The sequence below is a fragment of the Narcine bancroftii genome, chromosome 14 (genome assembly GCF_036971445.1).
Source record: "Narcine bancroftii isolate sNarBan1 chromosome 14, sNarBan1.hap1, whole genome shotgun sequence".
NCBI lineage: Eukaryota > Metazoa > Chordata > Chondrichthyes > Torpediniformes > Narcinidae > Narcine > Narcine bancroftii.
The window spans coordinates 61,504,204-61,525,422 of NC_091482.1; the positions used below are offsets into that span (position 1 = coordinate 61,504,204).

At 40.4% G+C, this 21,219-nt stretch overlaps 1 protein-coding gene across 3 annotated transcripts in view; it reads right to left on the reverse strand.

Moving 5' to 3' along the window:
- Window positions 1-21,219, reverse strand: part of megf11 (multiple EGF-like-domains 11) — a 270,916-nt gene that overhangs the window by 178,876 nt on the left and 70,821 nt on the right. For all 3 annotated transcript variants that reach the window (XR_011348711.1, XM_069910932.1, XM_069910933.1), the window contains one exon: window positions 15,737-15,829. Coding sequence is in view for 2 of the 3 variants with exons in the window: in XM_069910932.1 (XP_069767033.1) it covers window positions 15,737-15,829 (93 nt within the window). In the remaining variant the exon portion in view is untranslated. The remainder of the gene's footprint in view (window positions 1-15,736; window positions 15,830-21,219) is intronic.

Sequence of the window (21,219 nt, forward strand, 5' to 3'; positions counted from 1 at the left end):
AAAATTACTCTCCAAAAGAGAGAGGCTGTGATGAACGTATGCAAGAGTTTATGAAGGGACATAGTTACAAGGTGAAGGACCAGTCATTAAAAACTGCAAGGGGATTTCTTCAATTAGATGGTGAACCTTTGAAATCATCCAGCTCTGGAGTGTTGTGAAGGCTGGATCACTGGAAGGATTTAAAGAGAGGGAAGATAAATTTTTGAAAGATCAGAGATGATGGCTATTAGGAAACAGGCACAGAAGTGGAGTTAAAACTTTGTCAGTGAGGTAGACTTAATGAAGTTGGTCATACTTAAACCATTGGACAATGATGCAGTGCATGACAGGCAAAAATCTCCCCACCATGGTAAAAACTTACATGGAATACTGCCGTCAGAGAGCAGCAGCTATCATTAAGGATCCACACCACCCAGCACACATTCTGTTCTCGCTACTGCCATCAGGAAAGAAGTATGGTGCGACAAGACTCATACCTCCAGGATCAGGAACAGCTGCTATCCCTCCACCATCAGATTCCCAAACAGCAGACTTGATCAGAGACTCATTTAAGGGTCTTACTTTGCACATTATTTGTTACTGATTTTTTTTCCTGGATTGAGAGTTTATTTGTTTACATCTCTCTCTTTTGTATGCTTATCTTTTCTTGAGTACAGTTCTTTGCTCTGCTGATGTGAAGAAATTCTGCCTGGCCCGCAGGAAAAAAAGGGTTGTATTTGATAATATACTCTGACAATAAATCTGAAATCTGAATCTGAACCTTTCCTGTCAATTGTCAGAGCATCAGAGAATCACACAGAAGGGAAACAAGAACTTCAGCTCACCATTTTTGTCAACAATGGAATATCTACCTCTACTAATCCCATTTACCAGCTTTTGCCCTCTGAACTTTGATGGATCGGGTATATTCTGAATGGGGAAGGAAAGGGCCAAAGATCATAATCACATTGGTACTAATAACAAAAGTAGAAAGTGGGATGAGATTCTGCAACGTGAGATTAAAGTTAAGCAGAAGGTCAAAATGCACGACCTCTAAGGGATAACCCATGTGATTAGACGGTTGGTGCAGGGGGGGAGGGCATTTGGTACTTGAATCATTGAGATCATTTCTGGGGTAGGTGGCAACTTTATAGGAAGGATGAGTTACACCTGAACTGGAAATAAGTTGCTATCCTTGCAGGAGCTTTGCAGACACTACTCAGAAAGACTTAAACTAACACAAGAGGCATTGGAAGGATAGTGGTAGTGTGGTGGATAGCTATAAATGTAGAGGGTAAATTAAGTGTAGTAGGTAGAGCATGTTAGGGAGCAGGGGAATGCTAGCAGGTTCAAGTGCAGTTACTTTAGAATCTTACAACAAATCAAATGACGCATGGATTAGCACTTGGAATTATGATGCTATTGTAATCACAGAAACATACCGAGGGAATCAGGGTTGGCAACTCAGACACAACAGACAGGGAGTCTCATGGCTGATTAAGGAAATATAATGGCAGGAATTAAAGAGGATATCTTAGAGGGACTGTCCAACAAGGTCATATGGGTAGAATTGAGGAATAAAAGGGTGATCTCACTTTGCAGGGTTCCAATAGGCCATGAAAATAGAGGAGCAGATATATAAACAAATCACAGAAAGTTATAAAACTGATAGGCATGAAGTATTGGGGGTTTTAGCTTTCCCAGTATTGGTTAGGGTTGTCTGAAATGTAAGGGGTCTTAGGTAGGGCAGAAATATATAAACCATCTGGAGAGTCAGGGAATTAAGTGGCACAGATACATGTCCTTCAACTCAACTCATCCATTCCAACCAATGTGCCTTCGTGAGCTGGTCCTATTTGCCTGCATTTAGCCCATACCACCTTAAACTTTTCCTATCCACGAACCTGTCCAAATGCTCCCAATTCAGAATGGTAAATTCCAGACTATCCTTATCCTTGAAACTTAGTGGGGTAGTCACTCCCACAAAAATTCTCTCTCACTGACACTTCAAACTTGAGCTCAACAACATTCCTTAACACAAGTTCAAGTACTGCACCTTATCAAAAAAAAATTAACAAGCATAAAATGCAAAAATTAAGGTACAGAAATTGTACTGTCCACAGAAAATACACTGACGTAATTTGTGCATATCAATTCACCTATCATTACATTTGAAATAAGCAAGTGAAAGCCTCCAAATTAATACTGTTTACTTTCATGACAGGTATTCACTTCCAGAAACAATTTTGACAGTTCTTCTCAGTCAACTTTCAATATTCACAAAATGTTAGAAACCTATTTGCCTAAGGCAAGCAATTATAGCAACATATTCATTACATCATCTCACGCTAATGAGATCTGTCAACATAAATAAATTATTAGGACATGCAACCTATATTCCATGACACCTTCCATCACTTAGCTGATGACTGACATCCAAACAAGTGATCACCTTTCAATAGGACAAGAGAGGCAAGAGTGCCTCAATGGAAGAAGGAACTGCTGAGGAAGAAATAAACTCCCTTGAATCATACAAAACATACCATTTAGTTTTGAACTGCACACGTATTTACTTCAATATCCATCATAAGTCAATAAGAAAATTTTAATCAACAAATGGAAAGAAACAAACTACTGTTCAAAATAAACTTTGTGAACAAAAAAATTTTTCCTCATCTGTTGAATGCTAATTCTAAATGTGCCAGTCGAGTTTAGATGGGTGAGGGAGGACCTCATTGAAGCAAAACAAATATTGAAAGGGCTGTACAGAGTGGACGTGGAGAATATGTTTCCAGTAGTGGGAGTCTAGGACCAGAGGACACAGCCTCAGAATAAAAGGAGAAGTTTACCAGTTGAAATATTTTTGTTTGAAAGGCTAATTTTTTAATAGCATAATTTTTGCAGTTCTAATCCAGACAATCACAACACACTCTCTTCCCCCTCCCCCACCCCAACCCATCAAGGAGAAGGTTCAAGAATGTGAAAGTGCACACCAACAGTTTCTTCCCTGCAGCCAACAGGATCCTGAATGAAATTCATAAATGTGTTATAATACTTCCTTTTTGTTGGTAATTCTTATTTCCTTATACATTACAAAGTACATATGCCCCAAAATTCTTACTTGCTGCAGCCTAAAAAATGACAATTGTATGCATTGAATTACCCTGGTATGGAGTTTAAGTTTATTTTCATCCAATTGCACAATTACAACCTGACAAAACAGTGTTCTCAGGTCTTCAAGTACAAAACATACAAGCACACAACCAGAGATAATACAACATACAGACAAACTAGACATACTCAGGACAAAATACATATATAAAAAAATAAATATTGTTTAGTAAATATTAGTGTCTCAGATGGTCAGTGCGATCAGTTCCTTTGGTTGTTCAGCATTCTAACTGCCCGTGGGAAGAAGCTGTTCCTCAGCCTGGTGGTGCTGGCTCTGATCCTCCTGTATCACTTTCCTGCTATGTGCAGGGTGGTAGGGGTCCTCAATGAGCCGGGTAGATCATGTCGATAGTGGGTGGGGAGAGATCCCAGTGATCTTCTCTGTCACTCTTGAGGTCCTGTGAATTGATCTCCAAGGTGTCATTCTCCAGGTGGGTCAGGATGGAGTGGAGGGACAAGGCAACAGCATAATCAGTGGAATGTTTTCTTCTGTCGATGAATTGAAATGGGTCCAGCGTCTATGGGAGGTGTGCTTTGATGCGTTCTATCACCAGATGTTAAGAACATTTCACAAAGATGGAGATCAAACCTGTTACTGTCGCCCTCTTTGGTACCGGGATGATTGTGGCTGTATTGAAACTCATGGGGACAATGGAGATATTGGTCTGCACAGTCCTTCAGTACCCAACCAAGTCTGTTGGCTTCCCTCTTTGCCTTGTGTGGGTTCACCTTGGATAGGGTTCTTCCCACCTCAGCTGCGGCTATGCCTTCTGGATTGCACAGAAGAACTCAGCCCTAGTTGATCTTAGTGCAATCTTGTCTCCTGTCCTGAAGGCAGCATCAGGAGTTCTGAGAATTGCCCAGACCTCTGCATTCAACCATGGATAGCCCAGGTTGTGAAGCATTTGATCTCAGTGACATCCTCAATGCATTTGCTGATGTAGCCGGTCACTGAATTTGTGTGCTCCTCAATGTTTACATACCATTGTAGGTGACCACCACCCTGACACAGCTCCAGTCCATAGTCACAAATCAATCCTGTAGTGCTGCTGTGACCCATTCCCCCGTTCCCCCAACCCTTCCCCTGGCCACAAATGATCTCCCTGCCAACTGAACTGACTTAGTTAATTTTGCCAGCAGGTCTGTTTGCCGGGGTTAGAAATATGGATATGTGATCCGAGTAACCAAGGTATGGGTGAGGGGCAGTCTTGTACAGGGATGTTCCTGGAACTATCCTTGTGAACCTCCTCTGAACCTTCTATAATGTCAGCACATCCTTTCTAAAATGAGGAGCCCAAAACTGTTCATAATACTCCAAAGTGAGGCCTCACCAGTGCCTTATGAAGCCTCAACATCACATCCACGCTCTTATATTCTATTCCTCTTGAAATGAATGGCAGCATTGCATTAGCCTTCTTCACCACTGACTCAACATGTAAGTTTATCTTCAGCTATCATGCACAATGATCCCTTTGCATCTAGGTAGTTTCAATTTTCTCCCCCATTTTAAAAATAATCTGCCCATTCATATTTTCTCCTGAAGTGCATAACTTTACACTTTCCAACATTGTATTTCATTTGCCACTTCTCTCCCCATTCTCCTAATCTGTTTAAATCCTTTGCAGCCTCCCTGTTTCCTCTACACTTACCTTTGTATCACCTGCAAACTTGGCCACAAGGTCATTCAGTCCGTCATCCAAATCATTAATAATACAACATAAAAAAAAGTTGCCCCTACACTCATCTCTGTGGAACACCACTAGCAAGAGACAGCCAACCAGAATAGGCTCTCTATATTCCAATTATCTACTTCCTGTCAATCAGCCAATGCTCCACCTTGCTAATAATGCTTTCTCTTATGGCATGCGCTCCTATCTTGTGAAGTAGCCTCATGTGTGGCACCTTGTCAAAGGTCTTCTGGAAATCATCCCTTATGCAGCTTGCTTGTCATTTCTTCAAAGAATTCCAATAGGAATTCCCTTGGGAAAACTATACCGGCTTTGGCCTCTCTTGCCATGTGCCTCCAAGTACTCCATAACCTCATCCTTGACAATCAACTACAACATCTTTCCAACAACTGACATCAGGTTAACTGCTCTATAATTTCCTTTTTGCTGCCTTCCTCCATTTTTGAATAGTGGGATGACATTTACGATTTTCTGTTCCTCTGGGTCCATCCATGCCAGAATCTATTGATTCCTGAAAGATCATTACCAATCCCTCCACAATTTCTATTGATACTTCTTTCAGAACCCTAGCGTCCAATCCATCTAGTCTGGGAGACTTATCCAACCTCAAACTATTCATCTTCTCCCTTGAAATAATAACTGCACTCACTTCCCTTCCCTGACACCCTTTGACATCTGCCACACTGCTAATGTCTTCCATAGTGAAGACTGATGCAAAAATATTCATTTAGTTCCTCTGCCATCTCCTTGTCTCCCATTATTATTTTTCCCAGCACCGTTTTCTAGAGGTCCTATATTTACTCTTCTATGTTTTTTATATAATTGAAGAAGCTTTTGGTACCCTCTTTGATATTATTTGTGAGCTTACTTTCATAGTTCATCTTTTCCCTCCTTGAATTTTTTAGTTACCTTCTGCGAGTTTTTAAAACTTCCCAATCCTCTACCTTCACACTAATTTTTGCTTTCTTCCTCACTTGGAGAGTGGTGGCAGAAAGGAGTGATCTTTCAGGGGAGTTAGTTGCGGCAGGGTCCTTTCTGTCATTTAAGAGAAGGTTGGATGTGTACATGGATATGAGGGGGTTGGAGGGTTATGGGCAGAGAGTGGGGGGGAGGGGCGAACTAGTGGAGTTGCTCAAGTGAACCGGTGTGCACTTGAAGGCCCGATATGGCCTGTTTCCGCATTGTAAACTGTTATATATGGTTATATGGGTGGTCTTTTGCTTTAACATTGGCTTTGACTTCCCTTATCAGTCAAAGTTGTGACATTTTTCCATTTGAATATTTCCTCTTCTTTGGTACATATTTACTTCAAATTAAAGTAAGATTATTATAATGTTACAAGCAAATAAAGTTGTCATTTTTTTTAGTTTATGAATAATTACCCAAAAATTTCACTTGCTGCCACTTTCATTTAGGTCTCTTACAATGGAAATTCATAATTGTGCTCATTTCTCATTTCTTGTAGAAACTCAATTCATTGATCCTCTGCCATCTTCTGTACTAGTGTCCCCTTCCGATGTACTTTGGCCAGTTCATCTTGTAGGTGACACTTCCCAGCTTCTAATATTTCCCAATCTCAAAACACATCACCTTCCAAGAGAAGTAAGCCTTGATATTCTGAATTGTATCTTATTCATCCAAATAAATCAAACTTCGTAATTGCAGCTACAAATAGTTTTAATTTGTCATTGATAAAAGCGAATAAACATTTTCATGGCTTTGCACTTCATAACGATGAGTAAAATGAAGCATATTGTAAATGATAACAATACTCAATTTCAAACAAATATAAATGAATTAAAATAATAAATGATGAATGATAATGATAATAATGATACATTCAAAGAAAAGTTTCTCGAGACCTCACATCTCTTCCATGGTCATTCCAAGAATGAGAAGAGAACTCCCAGTCCGCTTGGATATTACCACATATGATATCATGGTAACTATGGTAACTCTACAAAAACAATTAATCCTTAAAGGGAAAGTACAAAAAACAACCATAAATCATAAACACACCTCTCTCATGCCAGTCTAATTCCCTTTACTCCACTGAAATACCAACACGTCTGACTAGTTTCTGCTTGTTAAATTTTAAATTGAACTCCATCATCCTGTGATCACTGCCCCCTGATGGTTCCTTTATTTTAAGCTCTCCAATCACCTCTAGTGCATTGTACAACACCCAATCCAATACAGCCGATCCCCTTGTGGGCTCATCAATAAGCTACTCTAAGAGCCATCTCATAGGCTTTCTAGAAATTCTCTCTCTTGCAGTCCAGTCCCAACCTGGTATTCCCAATCTACTTGCATGTTAAAATTCCCCCATAACTACCACAACATTGACCTTTTCTATTTCGTGTTGCAATTTGTTGTCCACCTCCAGGTACTGTTTGGAGGTCTGTAACTAACTGCCAACAGAGTCTTTTTACTCTTGCCATTTCTGAAAAAAATATTTAAACAAAATTTTACTTAAATCAAGTCAGCTTTCTCCTGCGATTTCAACCAGTCCTAGCCAATTTTATTTACTCTACCTAATACCAAGGAAAAACTGTGGACACTGAAACTACAGAGGCTGTGGGATTAAACAGCAATCCAGGTGTAATATTCAAGGTCAAGGTTCTGCAACTAAGTATTTCTCCACCCTTGATAGTCCAGTACAGTTACATTGTGGAAAATTCTCCAGGTATACACATTCATAAAAATACAATGAAATGCTGGAGGAACTCAGCTGGTCTCGCAGCATCCATGGGAGGTAAAAATATATTACCGATGTTTCGGGCCTGAGCCCTTCTTCAAGGAAAGGGATCATTCCTTGAAGGGCTCAGGCCCAAAATGTAGGTAATATATCTTTACCTCCCATGGATGCTGCAACACCACCTGGATTCATTCACCATTTCTGTGTGTTTTTATCACAATCACAGCATCTGCAGACTTTCCTGTTTCACTTTCTTTACACATTCATAAAAACAAATGAAATTGGATTAATTACCACATAAACACACTAACCTCTGATGCACGATTAATTGCACAAAGACTGAAGTTGCTGAAACTGAAGGCTTTTATTTGAAAGAGATGGACAGCATCCCCGCGTTGGTCACTCACACTGACCCCGGCTCGAACCGCGAGCAGGCTTGTGACATGACAGCCTTTATGGGGAAGGAAGGGAGGAGTCACAAGCTGGCCAGTGAGAGCAGGGTCAATCAGGAAAGGTCATGTAATTTACATAGATGAATATGTATAATAGTGGTTTTACCACAACCTCCTTCATCAACACGATGGAGGATGTTATCTGCGATGCTATCACAGAACAATTAAGTTATTTGTTCTCTGATTCCCAGTTTGAGCTACGATAGGGTTGCTTGGCTCCAGATATCATTGCAGCCTTGTTCCAAACCTTCCCTTCATCAACTCCATCTGTACTTCTGGCCGCCTCAGGAAAGCTGCCAACATATTATAGAACCATCTCATCCCATCGTAATCTCTTCTCACCCCTTCTGTCAAGCAGAGGATACACGAGTTTGATAACACGAACTTCCATAATTCAAGGAGTTTCTTTCTTGCTGTAATCAGACTCTGAAATCGCCTCTCATTGGTAAAATATGATGCTATGCACTCTTCTCTGCACTTTGTAACAATATACCTTGCACTCTTTGACTTGCTGTAACATTACATTCTCCACTTTTGTTTTTAAGATTACACTACCTACGGGATTTATACAGGTTGATTTGCCTGGACAGCATACAAAGCGATGTTTGTCACTGTAATTCGGTATATGTGACAATAAATAATTCAATTCAACATAAGAGTTGAATTCCAGATGTGAGGTGGCAGGAAATGACAGACTGGCATGAAGGCACCCTGGTAAACATGGTTATTAAAAGGAGAACACTCCAATGATTGGAGTCCTATCAAAAATGGGGCTGTGTGCAAATTCAATTCACAACTCATTAACAAAGGAAGCAGCTCACTCTTGTAGGCAGCAAAACTCGTATAATATTCAGCGTTCCTGCCACAAAATTACCTGTCCAACAAGCGACAGACAAACCATCTATCCTGACATTCAATGGCATTTCCATCACCACGCTGAGTGGAGGAAAGTTTAGGGAAGACATTAAAGTTAAGTTTTTTACATGGAGAGTGGTGGGTGCCTTGAATGCATTGCCAGGGATGGTGGTGGAGGCTGGTACAACAGGTACATTTAAAAAACTTACATAGGCACATGGATATAATAGAGAGGTATGAGGTAGGGAAAAATGAGACTGTTGTGGAGTAGGTTTACATGCAGTGGGTGGGCACAACTTCTGTTATGTAGTAATGTTCTATGTCTCCATGATTAATACCTTAGGGAATACCAATGACTCAAAATTCAACTGCACCATCCAACCACATAAATACTGTGGGTATCAGAGGTTGGTTATTCACCTTTCCACACTCTAAAGCTTTGCCACTATTGGCAAGCCACAAGTCAGGAGTGTAATGTAATACCCTGCACCTTCTTGGATGTGAGCAACTTGGACAAATCTAACAAAGGAGCACACCATGCTAGACAAAGCAGAATCGATTTTTGCCACCTTGCAAAGCTTTCGTCAAGTTTATTATCATTCGATTATGCAAGTACAACCCAATGAAACAGTGTTCTCCAGTACAAAAACATGCAGACACTCATCCAGACATAACCCATATACAGTTAAGCTATACATATCCAATATGTATATACATATATAAAAATAAATAAATAGTATTTAATAAATAAAAGGGTGTCAGAGTGTTTGTATGAGAAAATCATTCAGTTGTTCAGCATTCTCCCCAACTTTAACAGAGAGCAGAATTATAAAATGCACGACATTTCTTGGCTATGCTTCTGTCAGCATATTCCAAACATACAACCCCTGCCATCAGTTAATGAGACATAGAATCTGCAGAACTGCTATGCATGCCATTGGTGCTCTGTGATTAGTAAGGGATTACTTAAGGCGGTACGCGAGTACTGACTTAGTGCTTAAAGAACTTGCTTTACAAAAAATAATTTCTATACCCATGTTATCTTTTTGTCAAGCTATGGGAATGTATTAAGTTTCCTTTCAAACCGTTCTCTTGTATGAGAATAGCCAGTTTAATTTAAGAGAAATGACAATTTATTCTCAACCTTAACATTGTCTTTAAGAATGTTCTAGAATCTAGATTATCAAATACAAATTCAAATTTATTATCATCTATCTGTAGATGAAACAATATTTCTCCAGACCATGGTGCACACTCATACACACACACACAACACCCAGTATATAATAATAACATATATACATAAAGATAAAATTTAAAATAAATATATGAATTTTCTGGGATAATTTACTCAGTTACAGTCTGCAGGAAGAAGCTATTTCCCAGCCTAGCAGTCCTGATTTTAATGTTCCAGTACCTCCTTTTTGATGGCTTAAAGATACTGTGTGTTGAATGAAAAGTGACCTCAATAACATTTTGAGCCTTATTTAAGCAATGCTCCCAATAAATGTTGTCAGAAGAGACCCCAATGACTTCCAGTCAGATGCTTTGAAGCTGCCATAACACATAATAATGAAGCCAGTCAGGACACACTCAATTGTGCTCCTGTCAAATCACTCATATTACACTAGCCATAGAAAGTTGGGGTTAATATTCAACACAGAAGTGTCCTTTTAAAGACGTGGTTAAGTGTTGATTCAATGCCAAACACTCTTTCGATCTTGACAGGAACTAATTAGCTTCTTTCCTACATTTAGTATACATATCAAGATTTTATAATTTTACAATTTTTAAGGCCTCACTTTAATTAAGAATGAATTTTTAAATATGGTAATACACAAATGTGCTGGAGAAACTCAGCAGGTGACACAGCATCCATAGAAGGTAAAGGGTAATCAACATTTTGGTCCTGGGTCCTTCGTCAGTTATAAGTAAAAAGGAGGTAGATGCCTAATTTGTACTCGACCCCAGCATCTGCAGGTCTTCTTGTTTAACTCTTTTAAAATTAGTAGTCAAGTTGCAGACAGCAGATCAAGCTGAAGAAAAGAAGAATTTACTTGCAAAATCAAGTGCGGCAGGTAAGTTGGAAACAGCCTAAACTCTAATATGCTTTATTGTTTCTAAAACATTTACATCATACCTGAGAAATGTTTTAATGCACATGCTTTGTTGCAGTGCAGGATATCACCCCATTCAATGGTTTGTGGGTAGTATTCAGAAACAGGTGCTGCTGGGCCCTGGAATTAGAGGGCAAATGGTCAGCCCAGTAGTGTCCAAGAGGGACGACAAAGGCCTTGGAATCACGTCATACATTATGGATAATTTCAATCGAGGCTAAATGCTGCATCAGATTAAGGCCTGGAGATTCACTTTCTCCTCCTGGTTCCTGAGCCCAAAGATATAATTTGAAACTTCCTGTTCATCTCCTTTATTGTGGTCCCATTCAGACATGCTTCAGATAGTAAAACAAGTGGCTATCTGTATCTAGTAAACACTAAATAGTTGAGATTTACATATTAGGGCATACCATCCTTAAGGTTGGGTATTCTTCCCACTTAGCTGGAGGAGCCCATAAAAATGGGGGTTCTCCAAACATCAGCAAAGATGTGACAATATTCATTCAACACTGCTCCATGATCATATATACCAGCAAAGGCTAATCAATAACTTATCTCATAGTTTTTTTCTTTCATTTAGAAATTCTGCACACTGATTTATTGCATCCTCCTCTTGGGAACAATTAGACATACTGAGATTTCAATGACCTTCTGTCATTCAATTCGATTAAGCACACCCTCTTTCTATGTATTCCAAGTGTCCTAAAGCAAAGCTGCCTCACAACACCAGATGATACTGCAACCTTGGTAGTTGATTCTAACTCTGGAATACAGAAGGCTCTTGAAATGAACTATAAAATAAAATCTCTGAAGAGTTCCATATTATTCATTGCATTACTGATAAATGTAACAAATCAATGGTACAGTAAATTTAATTGAATAGCATAGCATAGCACAGACTACAACAGGTTGAGGGAGGGGTTGGCTTGTGTTGTCTGGGAACACAGGCGACATGGTGGAACATTCGAGGAACAGTGAAAGACTTGAAAAGAGATTTTTCACAGTGCTCAACTAAAGTATATTCCAGTTAAAAACAAGACAGGAAAGGTGGGGAGAGCCATCAAATTAAAAACTCAAAATGCAAAGTCATCAAGAATCATGGGAAACTGAAAGATGGAAAAACTTCAAAATGCAATGAAGAACCACTAAGCAAGTAATAAAGGAAAAAAAAAGGTAGATTATGAAAGTAAACTGGCACAAAATATAAAAGTAAACATTTTGTATGTTTTTAAAATAATTTTATAGATTAGAAACAGGTGACTAAAGCAAATGTAAGTCTCTTGGAAGACAGGATTGGCACCAGAACGAATATCGGAGAGGATCATTGGAATGTTAGAGGGGCACTGGGGTGGGGGGTGTTGTCGGATGCAGGGAACCTACCTGTGCCAATGGATGCGGCCGGGGGCGGGTGGAGAGTTGCTAGCATTTGTCAATCTAGATGCTAGTGATGCTTGACGCACACTAGTGACACAGCCAGGGGAAGGGCTGACAACGTACAATGGCCTCAAGTGGAGGAGGGCACAGGACCTCGTTAGGGGGATCCATGCCTGCAAATGCCCCCCCCCCCACTCTGGTGCCGACCCTGTTGGAAGGTAAGAATCTGACTTGAAATGTTAACTTTGTTTCTCTTTCCACAGCTGTTGCCCTAAACTGCTGAGTGTTTCCAACAGTTTTTGTTAGAAAACCCCTTTATTCTCAGACATTACATATATAAATATTATATTAGTAAAATGGTAACCTGTCTAAATGACTATTGACCAGTAGCACTTACATCAACAGCGATGCAATGTTTTGATAGGCTGGTGTTGAAGAATATCAGCTTCTGTCTGAGTGGCGAAGTGGACCGTAGCAACAGGTCCACAGCTGATGATATCTTGTTGGCTCTACACAAACCCCTGGAACACCTGGACAGCATACATCAGGATGCTCTTTATCGACTACAGTTCAGCATTCACACCATCATCCTCTCACGGATGGTGTCCACGGCAGCAGGCCAGTGAAGGTTTTTGATGTGGAAGGACCTACTCAGGCATCGGGTTGTAAGAGACTCGAGGCAAGGAACCCATGGAGGTTTTGGGCTGCTGGAGACTGCGGTCAAGGGATTTGCACCAGGCTGTAAACTGCAGGAGAATGGCGTGAAACTGACTGAAGGGGAGGTGCCAAGAGCGCTGAAGGGTTCCTAATTGGGGTTTGGATCTGGAGCTCGGGTTGCCGATGGTTTGGACTGGAATATGTAACTAAGGAAGCTGCGGGAGCGCTGGAATCTACGGACACTCGGTGACTCTGGGGGAATCTCTCTTTTGCTTCTCTTTCTTTGACGGTAAGAGGTGCTTCAGGCAATTTCTGTCATTGACGAATCTGTCTGCCTTCCAGCAGATAAAGGCAATTTCATCTGATATGGCACTGTTACATGACAATAAATTGAACCTTGAAAATTGATCAGCAAACTCCAAGACCTGGGACTCGATACCTGGATTTCCTCACCTCCAGACCACAATCATCTCCTCCACAATCTCCATCGGTACTAGAGCACCACAGGGCTGCGTTCTTAGCCCCCAGCTCTACTTGCTACATACACATGACTGTGTTTCAGTATGACAACAACACCATCCACAAATATGCTAAAGATACTACAGTAATGGGCTAAATAAAAAAGGTGATTATTCAGCGTACAGGAAAGAGAGTCAAGAACACCATCAGACTCCTCAACAACAAACTCGATGTGGGACTCATTTAAAGAGTCTTACTTTGGGAATTTTTTTCTGTCTGTATCACATTTCTTTATTTGTTTATATATGTCCGTTGAGTACAGTTTTTTTGTACTACCTGTAAGTGGTCGTTCTGCCTCACCTGCAGGAAAAAGAATCTCAGGGTCATATGTGTATGTACTCTGACAATAAATCTAAACCTAATGGTAACAATTCTACTCCACAATTTTAAAAAAATCAGTGTGAAAAAAATGATCACTGAAACCCCCTTTAAGCTTCTGCATTTCACCTACAACCTAAGCCCTCTTAGACACTCCTGCCATGGGAAACAGAGTCTGATTATCTACTCTACTATGCCTCCCATAACTTTACATTCCTCTGACATGTCAACCCTCTGCCTTCTTTGTTCCAGGAAGAAAGACCTAATCTACCCAACTTCCCCTCATAACTCAAGTTCTCTAATTCAGACAGCATCTTTGTGAATCTTTTCTGCATACTCTCTAGCTTAATCACATCCTTTCTTGAGTGAGCTGCCCAATACTGCACACAATAACGTGTACCTCAACCAATATTTTGTACAACTGTAATACGACATCCGAACACATACTCAGTGCCTCACTTAATGAAGGGAAGTATTCCTTCATCACTCTGTTTATCTGTGTTCCCATTTTCAGGGAACTATGCACTTGTACCCCAATATCTCTATGTTTTATAGCACTCCCCATTCATTTTGCAAGTCCTGTCCTGCTTTGACTTCCCAAAATCTATCACTTTGCACTTGTCGGAGTTAAAATCCATCTGCTATTCCCTTGGCCACTTTCTCAGTTGATTTATATCATACTATCTTTAACAATCTTCTTCTCTGTCCACTATACCACCAATGATGGTGTAATCTGCAAACATTTTCATCATTCTATCCAAGTCCTTATTCTACAAGGTAATCAACAGAAGATTTAGCTATAGGAATCCAGGGAGAAAAAGAATGGTTGACATTTTGAGCCCAAACTCATTTATTGAGACTAGTTAAATGTAATAGAGAAGCCAGTGTATGCACAGGCCTCCAATCTGAAAAATATAACCCACCACTACCACCTTCTACCTCCTACCACTAAGCCAATTTTGAATTCAATCTTACAGACCAGCCTACTATGCAGACCTTGTGAAACAGCTTGCTATAGTCCATGTGACAACATCTACTGTCCTTCTTGGTTACTTCTTCAAAAAACTCAAACTCATGAGACATAATATCCATGCACAAAGCTGTGCTGACGACCTCCGATCAGTCCTTATTTCTAAATGCAAATGAATCCTGTCTCTCAGAATCCCTCCAATAACTAATTCACCATTGATGTTAGACTCGCCAGTATGTAGTTCCCCGGCTTGTCCTTGCAGCCCTTCTTAAATAAAGGCACAACATTAGGTCCACATATAATTAACCACGCTGATCCTTAAGGGGGCCTTCTTTATTTCTAGCTACCCTTTTGCTTTTAATTTGCTCATCGAATATTTTAGAACATTCTTTATCTTGTCTATCAGGGATATCTCATGGCCCTCTTTGCCCTCCTTATTTCCTTCTGTGTGTTCCAAGATCCTTTACTCCTCAAGGGACTTACCTGATCACAGCTGCCGAAACCTGAATTTTGCCACCTTTTTCTTAAACAAAATGTTAATATCCTTCATCAACCAAGGTTTCCTAATCTTGCCAGCTTTGCCATTCACTCTAACAATAATGACCACAACCTCTGGCTGCTCACCCTCCCCTTTCAGAACGTCCTGTGCTCGACATCCTTGGCCCAGGCATCGGGGTGAGAGCACGCCATCTTAGAGTTGCATTTATGGTCACAGAAACACCTATCTGTGCCCTAGATGACTGCTTGCCTTACTCCACTGTATGTCAGTGCCACTGATCTGGCAGCTGATGTTGCTCTCCTGAGATGCCATCCATCCAAAGCAGTTCACTTGTATCAAATGCGTGACATTTTCTGCAAATTGGCACATTTATAAGCAAACATAATTGCATTTAAAAATAAATTATTTGTGCAGGTTAGTCATTGGTGTTCTTACTCACCACTAGAACAATCTGTTCCTCCCCAGCCAGGTTCACACTGACAAGTGTCTGGAGAAACACACCTCCCATGCGTGCATTCTTCTGTGCACAGAGCTACAATGAAAAATGGATAAATAACAGAACATAGAACGTAGAACACAGAACATTACAGCACAGTACAGGCCCCTTGTGGCAACCTGCTCCATAACAATCTAATCCTTCTTTATTTCACACCCATAAACCTCTATTTTTCTTATGTCCGTGTGAATCTAGGAATCTATTTAATGCCCCTAGTTTACCAGCCTCCACAACGACTCCCAGCAATACATTGCAGGCACCCACCACTCTCTGTAAATATATATATATATATATATATAAAAATGCCTCTGACATTTTCCATTGGATTTTCATCACTCACCTTAGACAAACATTCTCTGGTATTTGCTATTGTTGCCCCAGGAGAAAGGTACTGGCTGTCCCTCAAATTCTTATATTATTATGAACACCTGTTTTAGTAAAATAGGATTAGCACTGTAAGGGACAGTGATATAGACAGGAGGAACTGAATGGTCACAGTTAACGGTTCAGACAAGCACCATCACGAGTCACAGCCCAGCGACAATTTGATGCATTGGAAGAACTGAGGGAACTGTTCCAGAATTCGATACATTTGCAAAGACACTACAATTTTTCAAGGGAGAACCATTCTGGCCGCTGAGGAGAGCTGCAGCTTCTTGAAGCAGCTCTTGTGACAGCCATTTTTGTGGAATTCAGAGAAAAGTGTGCTCTGTGAATGTCTGGGCTTTTTCAGTGGATTGACCTGTGCCAGGAGGGTCTTTTTGGGAAGCAAAGTGCTTCATTTTGATTGTGTCTAACAGTGAAGGTCACTTGGAAAGACCGCTTGGTTTTGAGTGTGACTGGCAGTGAAGGTCACTTGGAGAGTCCGGTGCCAGGATCTTGGAAGCTTCATGGAAGCAGCCCAGTTCGACTCCCACCTACAAAAGGACCAGGAGTGTTATGACCACAGCTTGTGTGGATGGAAATTTCTTCAAAGACAGTGCAAGGAAAATTCGTGAGCCTGTAGCACCCACAACTCAAGTCTTCCTATCAATTCGACATTAACTCTGGGCATCAAATTTCAAAGGCCTTTGCTTCAACACTGAAGTTAAAAGACTGAACTTTGAAGTAACTTACTACATTTTGGCCTGGACTGTAATGGTTTGGGTATATCTCTCTCTCTCTCTCACTCACACACACACACACACACACACAAGTACATGTGCATAGGTGGGGATAGATTTAGTGTTGAGGATAGTTTAAGAGTAAAAAATAAAATAAGTGATTTAAAATTAAACACTGTCTGGTTCATTGTCTATTGCTGCTCGTTACATACGATAATATTCCTCTTTTAAGTCACCTCTCCTCCTTCATCAATCCAAAAAAAAAAGGTCCTGGCTCACTCAACTTTATTTCATAAGGCAATAATATTAATTTTTGGAATGCTTATAAATAAAATTGTAACACATTATCAATCCATAACACTTTATACTATTTCTGCTACTTGTTTTAATTTTGCTCCAAGTGCTTACAATGTTTAAGCTAGTTAGTATTCTTGGTAGTAGTCTCCTGACCAAAGTGAAATGCATGGTACCAAATGACAGATGCAAGACTCCCAGGATCCAAACAACTGTAAAAAATAATTCTATGGATCTTGTCACTTCAACTGAATGCAAAGTTAACTTAATTGTTTCTACTTTTTTCTTTCAGCATTTTCTTTCAAGCTAACTCAGCATTAACAATGACCTCCCGTTTCCGTTAAACCCCTCCCCCGAATCTCTCTCTTCCCCATTCCTTTAGCCCTTTTCACCCTTGCATCCCACTAAATTGGCCGTTCAGTGTCCCGGGATAGGAATGGGGGGGGGGTTTTGGCTTTTCACACTTGACCGCTCCTAACTGGGACACTGAACGCTTTCACACTTGCAAGGAGCCATCCCCGGGGTTAGGACTGTTCTACCTTCTACCGGTGACGTCATGACGCATCGAGCGATGGTGGACCTGCCCTAAATCCTGATCAATGTATCATGATCTTATCATATTTGAACAAAATTAATCATGCCTAATTATAACATAATTAAGCTTTATGTACAGCACAGTATGAGCCCTTCAGCCCTTGTTGCTGTTGCGCCAACCTATATAAACCTTCATAAGGAACCATGGGAAAGTGCTAGCAATAAATAGTAATAGTGGACAATTTTTAAACAGGGGGGGAAAGTTGGTAGTGCTATCGCATACAATTTATAAATACCATGGGAAAAACTGATGGGGACCTGACCTCCCAGAATTCCATGAGGCAGAGAAAGGGCTGTATGCCCGGCTGTATCCATGGAGCAGTCATAGAGGGGTTTATGCAGCATGGCATTCTGGAAAGTCAGGTCCGCCATTACTTCCCCACCCCCCCCCCCCCGCCTTTTTATAAATTGTGCGGTATAGCGCTACCAATTTTCCCACGCTGTTTAAAAATTGTCCGCTATTACTATTTATTTCCTCTCTCCCACTGCGACTTTCCCATGACCAAGTTTATACCTTCGTTTTAATCTTTTCTTCCTGCACTCATGCAAAAACTTGGGCCATTTCAATCTCACAATGCAATTACCCTTTTCACACTTGCCTGATTGCAACGCCGGTGTCTGCAGATACTGGGGATTGTACTAGGGGTTGAAGCCGTCAATCCCCAGCATGAGATGACGTCATCTGATGATGCTGAGCTGATTTTGCTTTCACGCTAGGTACTTTAAAGGCCGATTGGCGGTTAATTCCTGGGATCACTTGCAAGTGTAAAAAGGGCTTTTGTCTCTTCTCCAGCTCTCCGCCCCCTGTCCTCTCTCCATTCTAGAGCTATCCCCTCTCCCTATCACTTCTCAGCTCTTTTCACTTCTACCCTCCCACCCATATCCATCCATGACCTCTTACCTGTTAGCCTGTACTCTTCCCCCACCCCTTCCTTCCTCCTCTTGCTTTTTGCTCATACCTTGACGAAGGACTCAGGGTAACAAATGTTTGTTACCCTTTACTTCCTGTAGATGCTACTTAATTTGCTGAGTTTCTCCAACACTTACGTATATTACATTAGTTATAATTCATGTGTTGAAACAAAATCCTAAAGAATATCTATTTTAAACTTTATCAAAGCGTGAATAGCCAGAGCACATACACTTACATTAAAGGTTTTAATCAAAGCCTGAGTAGGCCTTTCAGCCTGTCAATCTGCTTTACCATTCAACATGATCATGAATGACAAACCAAATTCAATAACCTGCTGCAACTTTCTGCCCATGTCTCTTGATCCCTCTGATCCTCAGAAAAAAATCAACTCTTTTTGAATGTAATTAATGATTTCAACTCAACTACTTTCAATGGTGGAGAATTCCACATGCTCACCACTATCTTGGGAAGGAAATTTCTTCTCATCCCATTCTTAAATCACTTACCCTTATTCCTGGTTCTGAACATCCCAGCTAGCAGGAACACGCTTCCTCCAACTAGTCTGTTCAGTGCCATTAGAATTTTGTAGGCTTTTATTGTATTCTCTCCCAATCGTAAACTTGAGTGAATATAAATCTAATTGACCCAATGTCTCCTCCCAGGAAATTGGTGAATCTTAAATGAAGTTCACTCCATCCCGAGGTCATCTTTCCTCAGATAATGTGACAAAAAACACCACAATAATTAACATGTGGACTAAACAAGCCCTTGTATAATTGCAGCATGAAACACCTACTCCTCCACTCAAATCCTTTTTCTGTGAGGACCAGATTATAAGTTGCCTTAATCAACTGCACGCTAGCATGCCTATCCTCAGTGACTGGTACACAAAGTCATCCAGGTCTTCTTACACCAGCCTTTCCCAATCAAATACTATTCAGATAATTGCCTGCCTTCTTGTTATTTTCAACAAAGTGGATAACTCATATTTATCCACATTATACTACATCCACCATGTATATGCCCATACTTACAACCTGGAGCTTCTCTGCAGCATCCTCAAGGCTCACCTTCCCATCCAGCTTTGTGTTATCTGTTGACTTGGAGATATTACACTTAATTTCTGCATCTAAAGCAATAATATATAACTGGATCCCAACATGGTACGCCACTTAGAAAAAGATTTATTATCCAGTTGGTCAACCAGCTCTTCACATCAGCTCCTTACCCTTAATCCTATCCTATAATCTAATCTCTTATGTGGATTTATAACAAGCCTCTGTAATTCATATACAGAATATCACATCCATGTGGGTTCCTCATGTACTTCCTCTTAAAAATTCGAGTAAACTTGTGAAATATGATTTCTCTTTCATGAATACATGTTGACACTGTTCAATCCTGTCACCAAGTTGTCTGCTTTATACCTTTTTATAATAGACTCTAGCATTGTCACCAATGCTGATGTCGGGATAACTGGACTATAATTCATTGTTTTCTCTCTAAGATTCTAAAATTAGCCACTATTCAATCCATTGGAATTGTTCCAGTCTAAAAATTTTGGATAATGACCAGCTATAATCCATACTAGGTCTGATCCATTGCCTTAAGTACTCTGGGTTTGCAAACCATCAGGCCCTGGAGACTTGATGGTCTTTAATTTCTTCAGTTTCCCTGACAATATTTTCTTATCAGTAACAATAAAGTCGTGATGGATGGTGGTTTTTCAGACCGGAAGTCTGTTACCAGTAGTGTACTACAGGAATCGTGCTGGGACCTTTGCTGTTTGTATGTACATTAAGGACTTGGATGAAAATGATGATGGTCTGGTAAGTAGGTTTGGTGGAGTTGTAGATAGTGAATATGGTTGCCTCAGGATACAGAGGGATATAGATCAGCTGGATGGAGTGGTGGCAAATGGAATTTAATTCAGATAAGTGTAAGGTAATGGCATTTTGAGACATCAAATACTGGCCATCAAAAACTGTACACTTTAGAAGCATTGACATACAGATTTTCTTGAAATGGAAACACTGGTGAATAGGGAAATGAAGAAAGCATTTAGCTTGCCTTCATAGGTAAGGGTATTGATTAGAAGAGTTGGGACATCATTTTGCAGCTATACGAGCAATGATTGGGCCACACTTAGAACATTGTGTGTCGTTCTGATCATCACATTATAGAAATTATGCAGAGCACTAAGTAGAGCAGAGATTTACTAGGATATTACCTGGAATGGAGGGCTTTAATTACAATATAGATGGGTTGCTCTCACTAAAACGCAGGAGGCTGAGGGCCAGCCTCTAAAATGCTTATAAAATTATGAGGGAATAGATAAGGTTGATAGTCACAATCTTTTTCTAAGGGTAGGGGATTTCAAAATCAGAAGACGTCAGGTTAAGTTGAGATGGAAAACATTTAAAGAAAATCTGAGAGGCATGTGTTGTAGGTGTGTGGAACAAGCTACCAGAGGAGGTGACCAAGGCAGGTACAATCAGTGCATTTTAAAAATATTTGGAAAA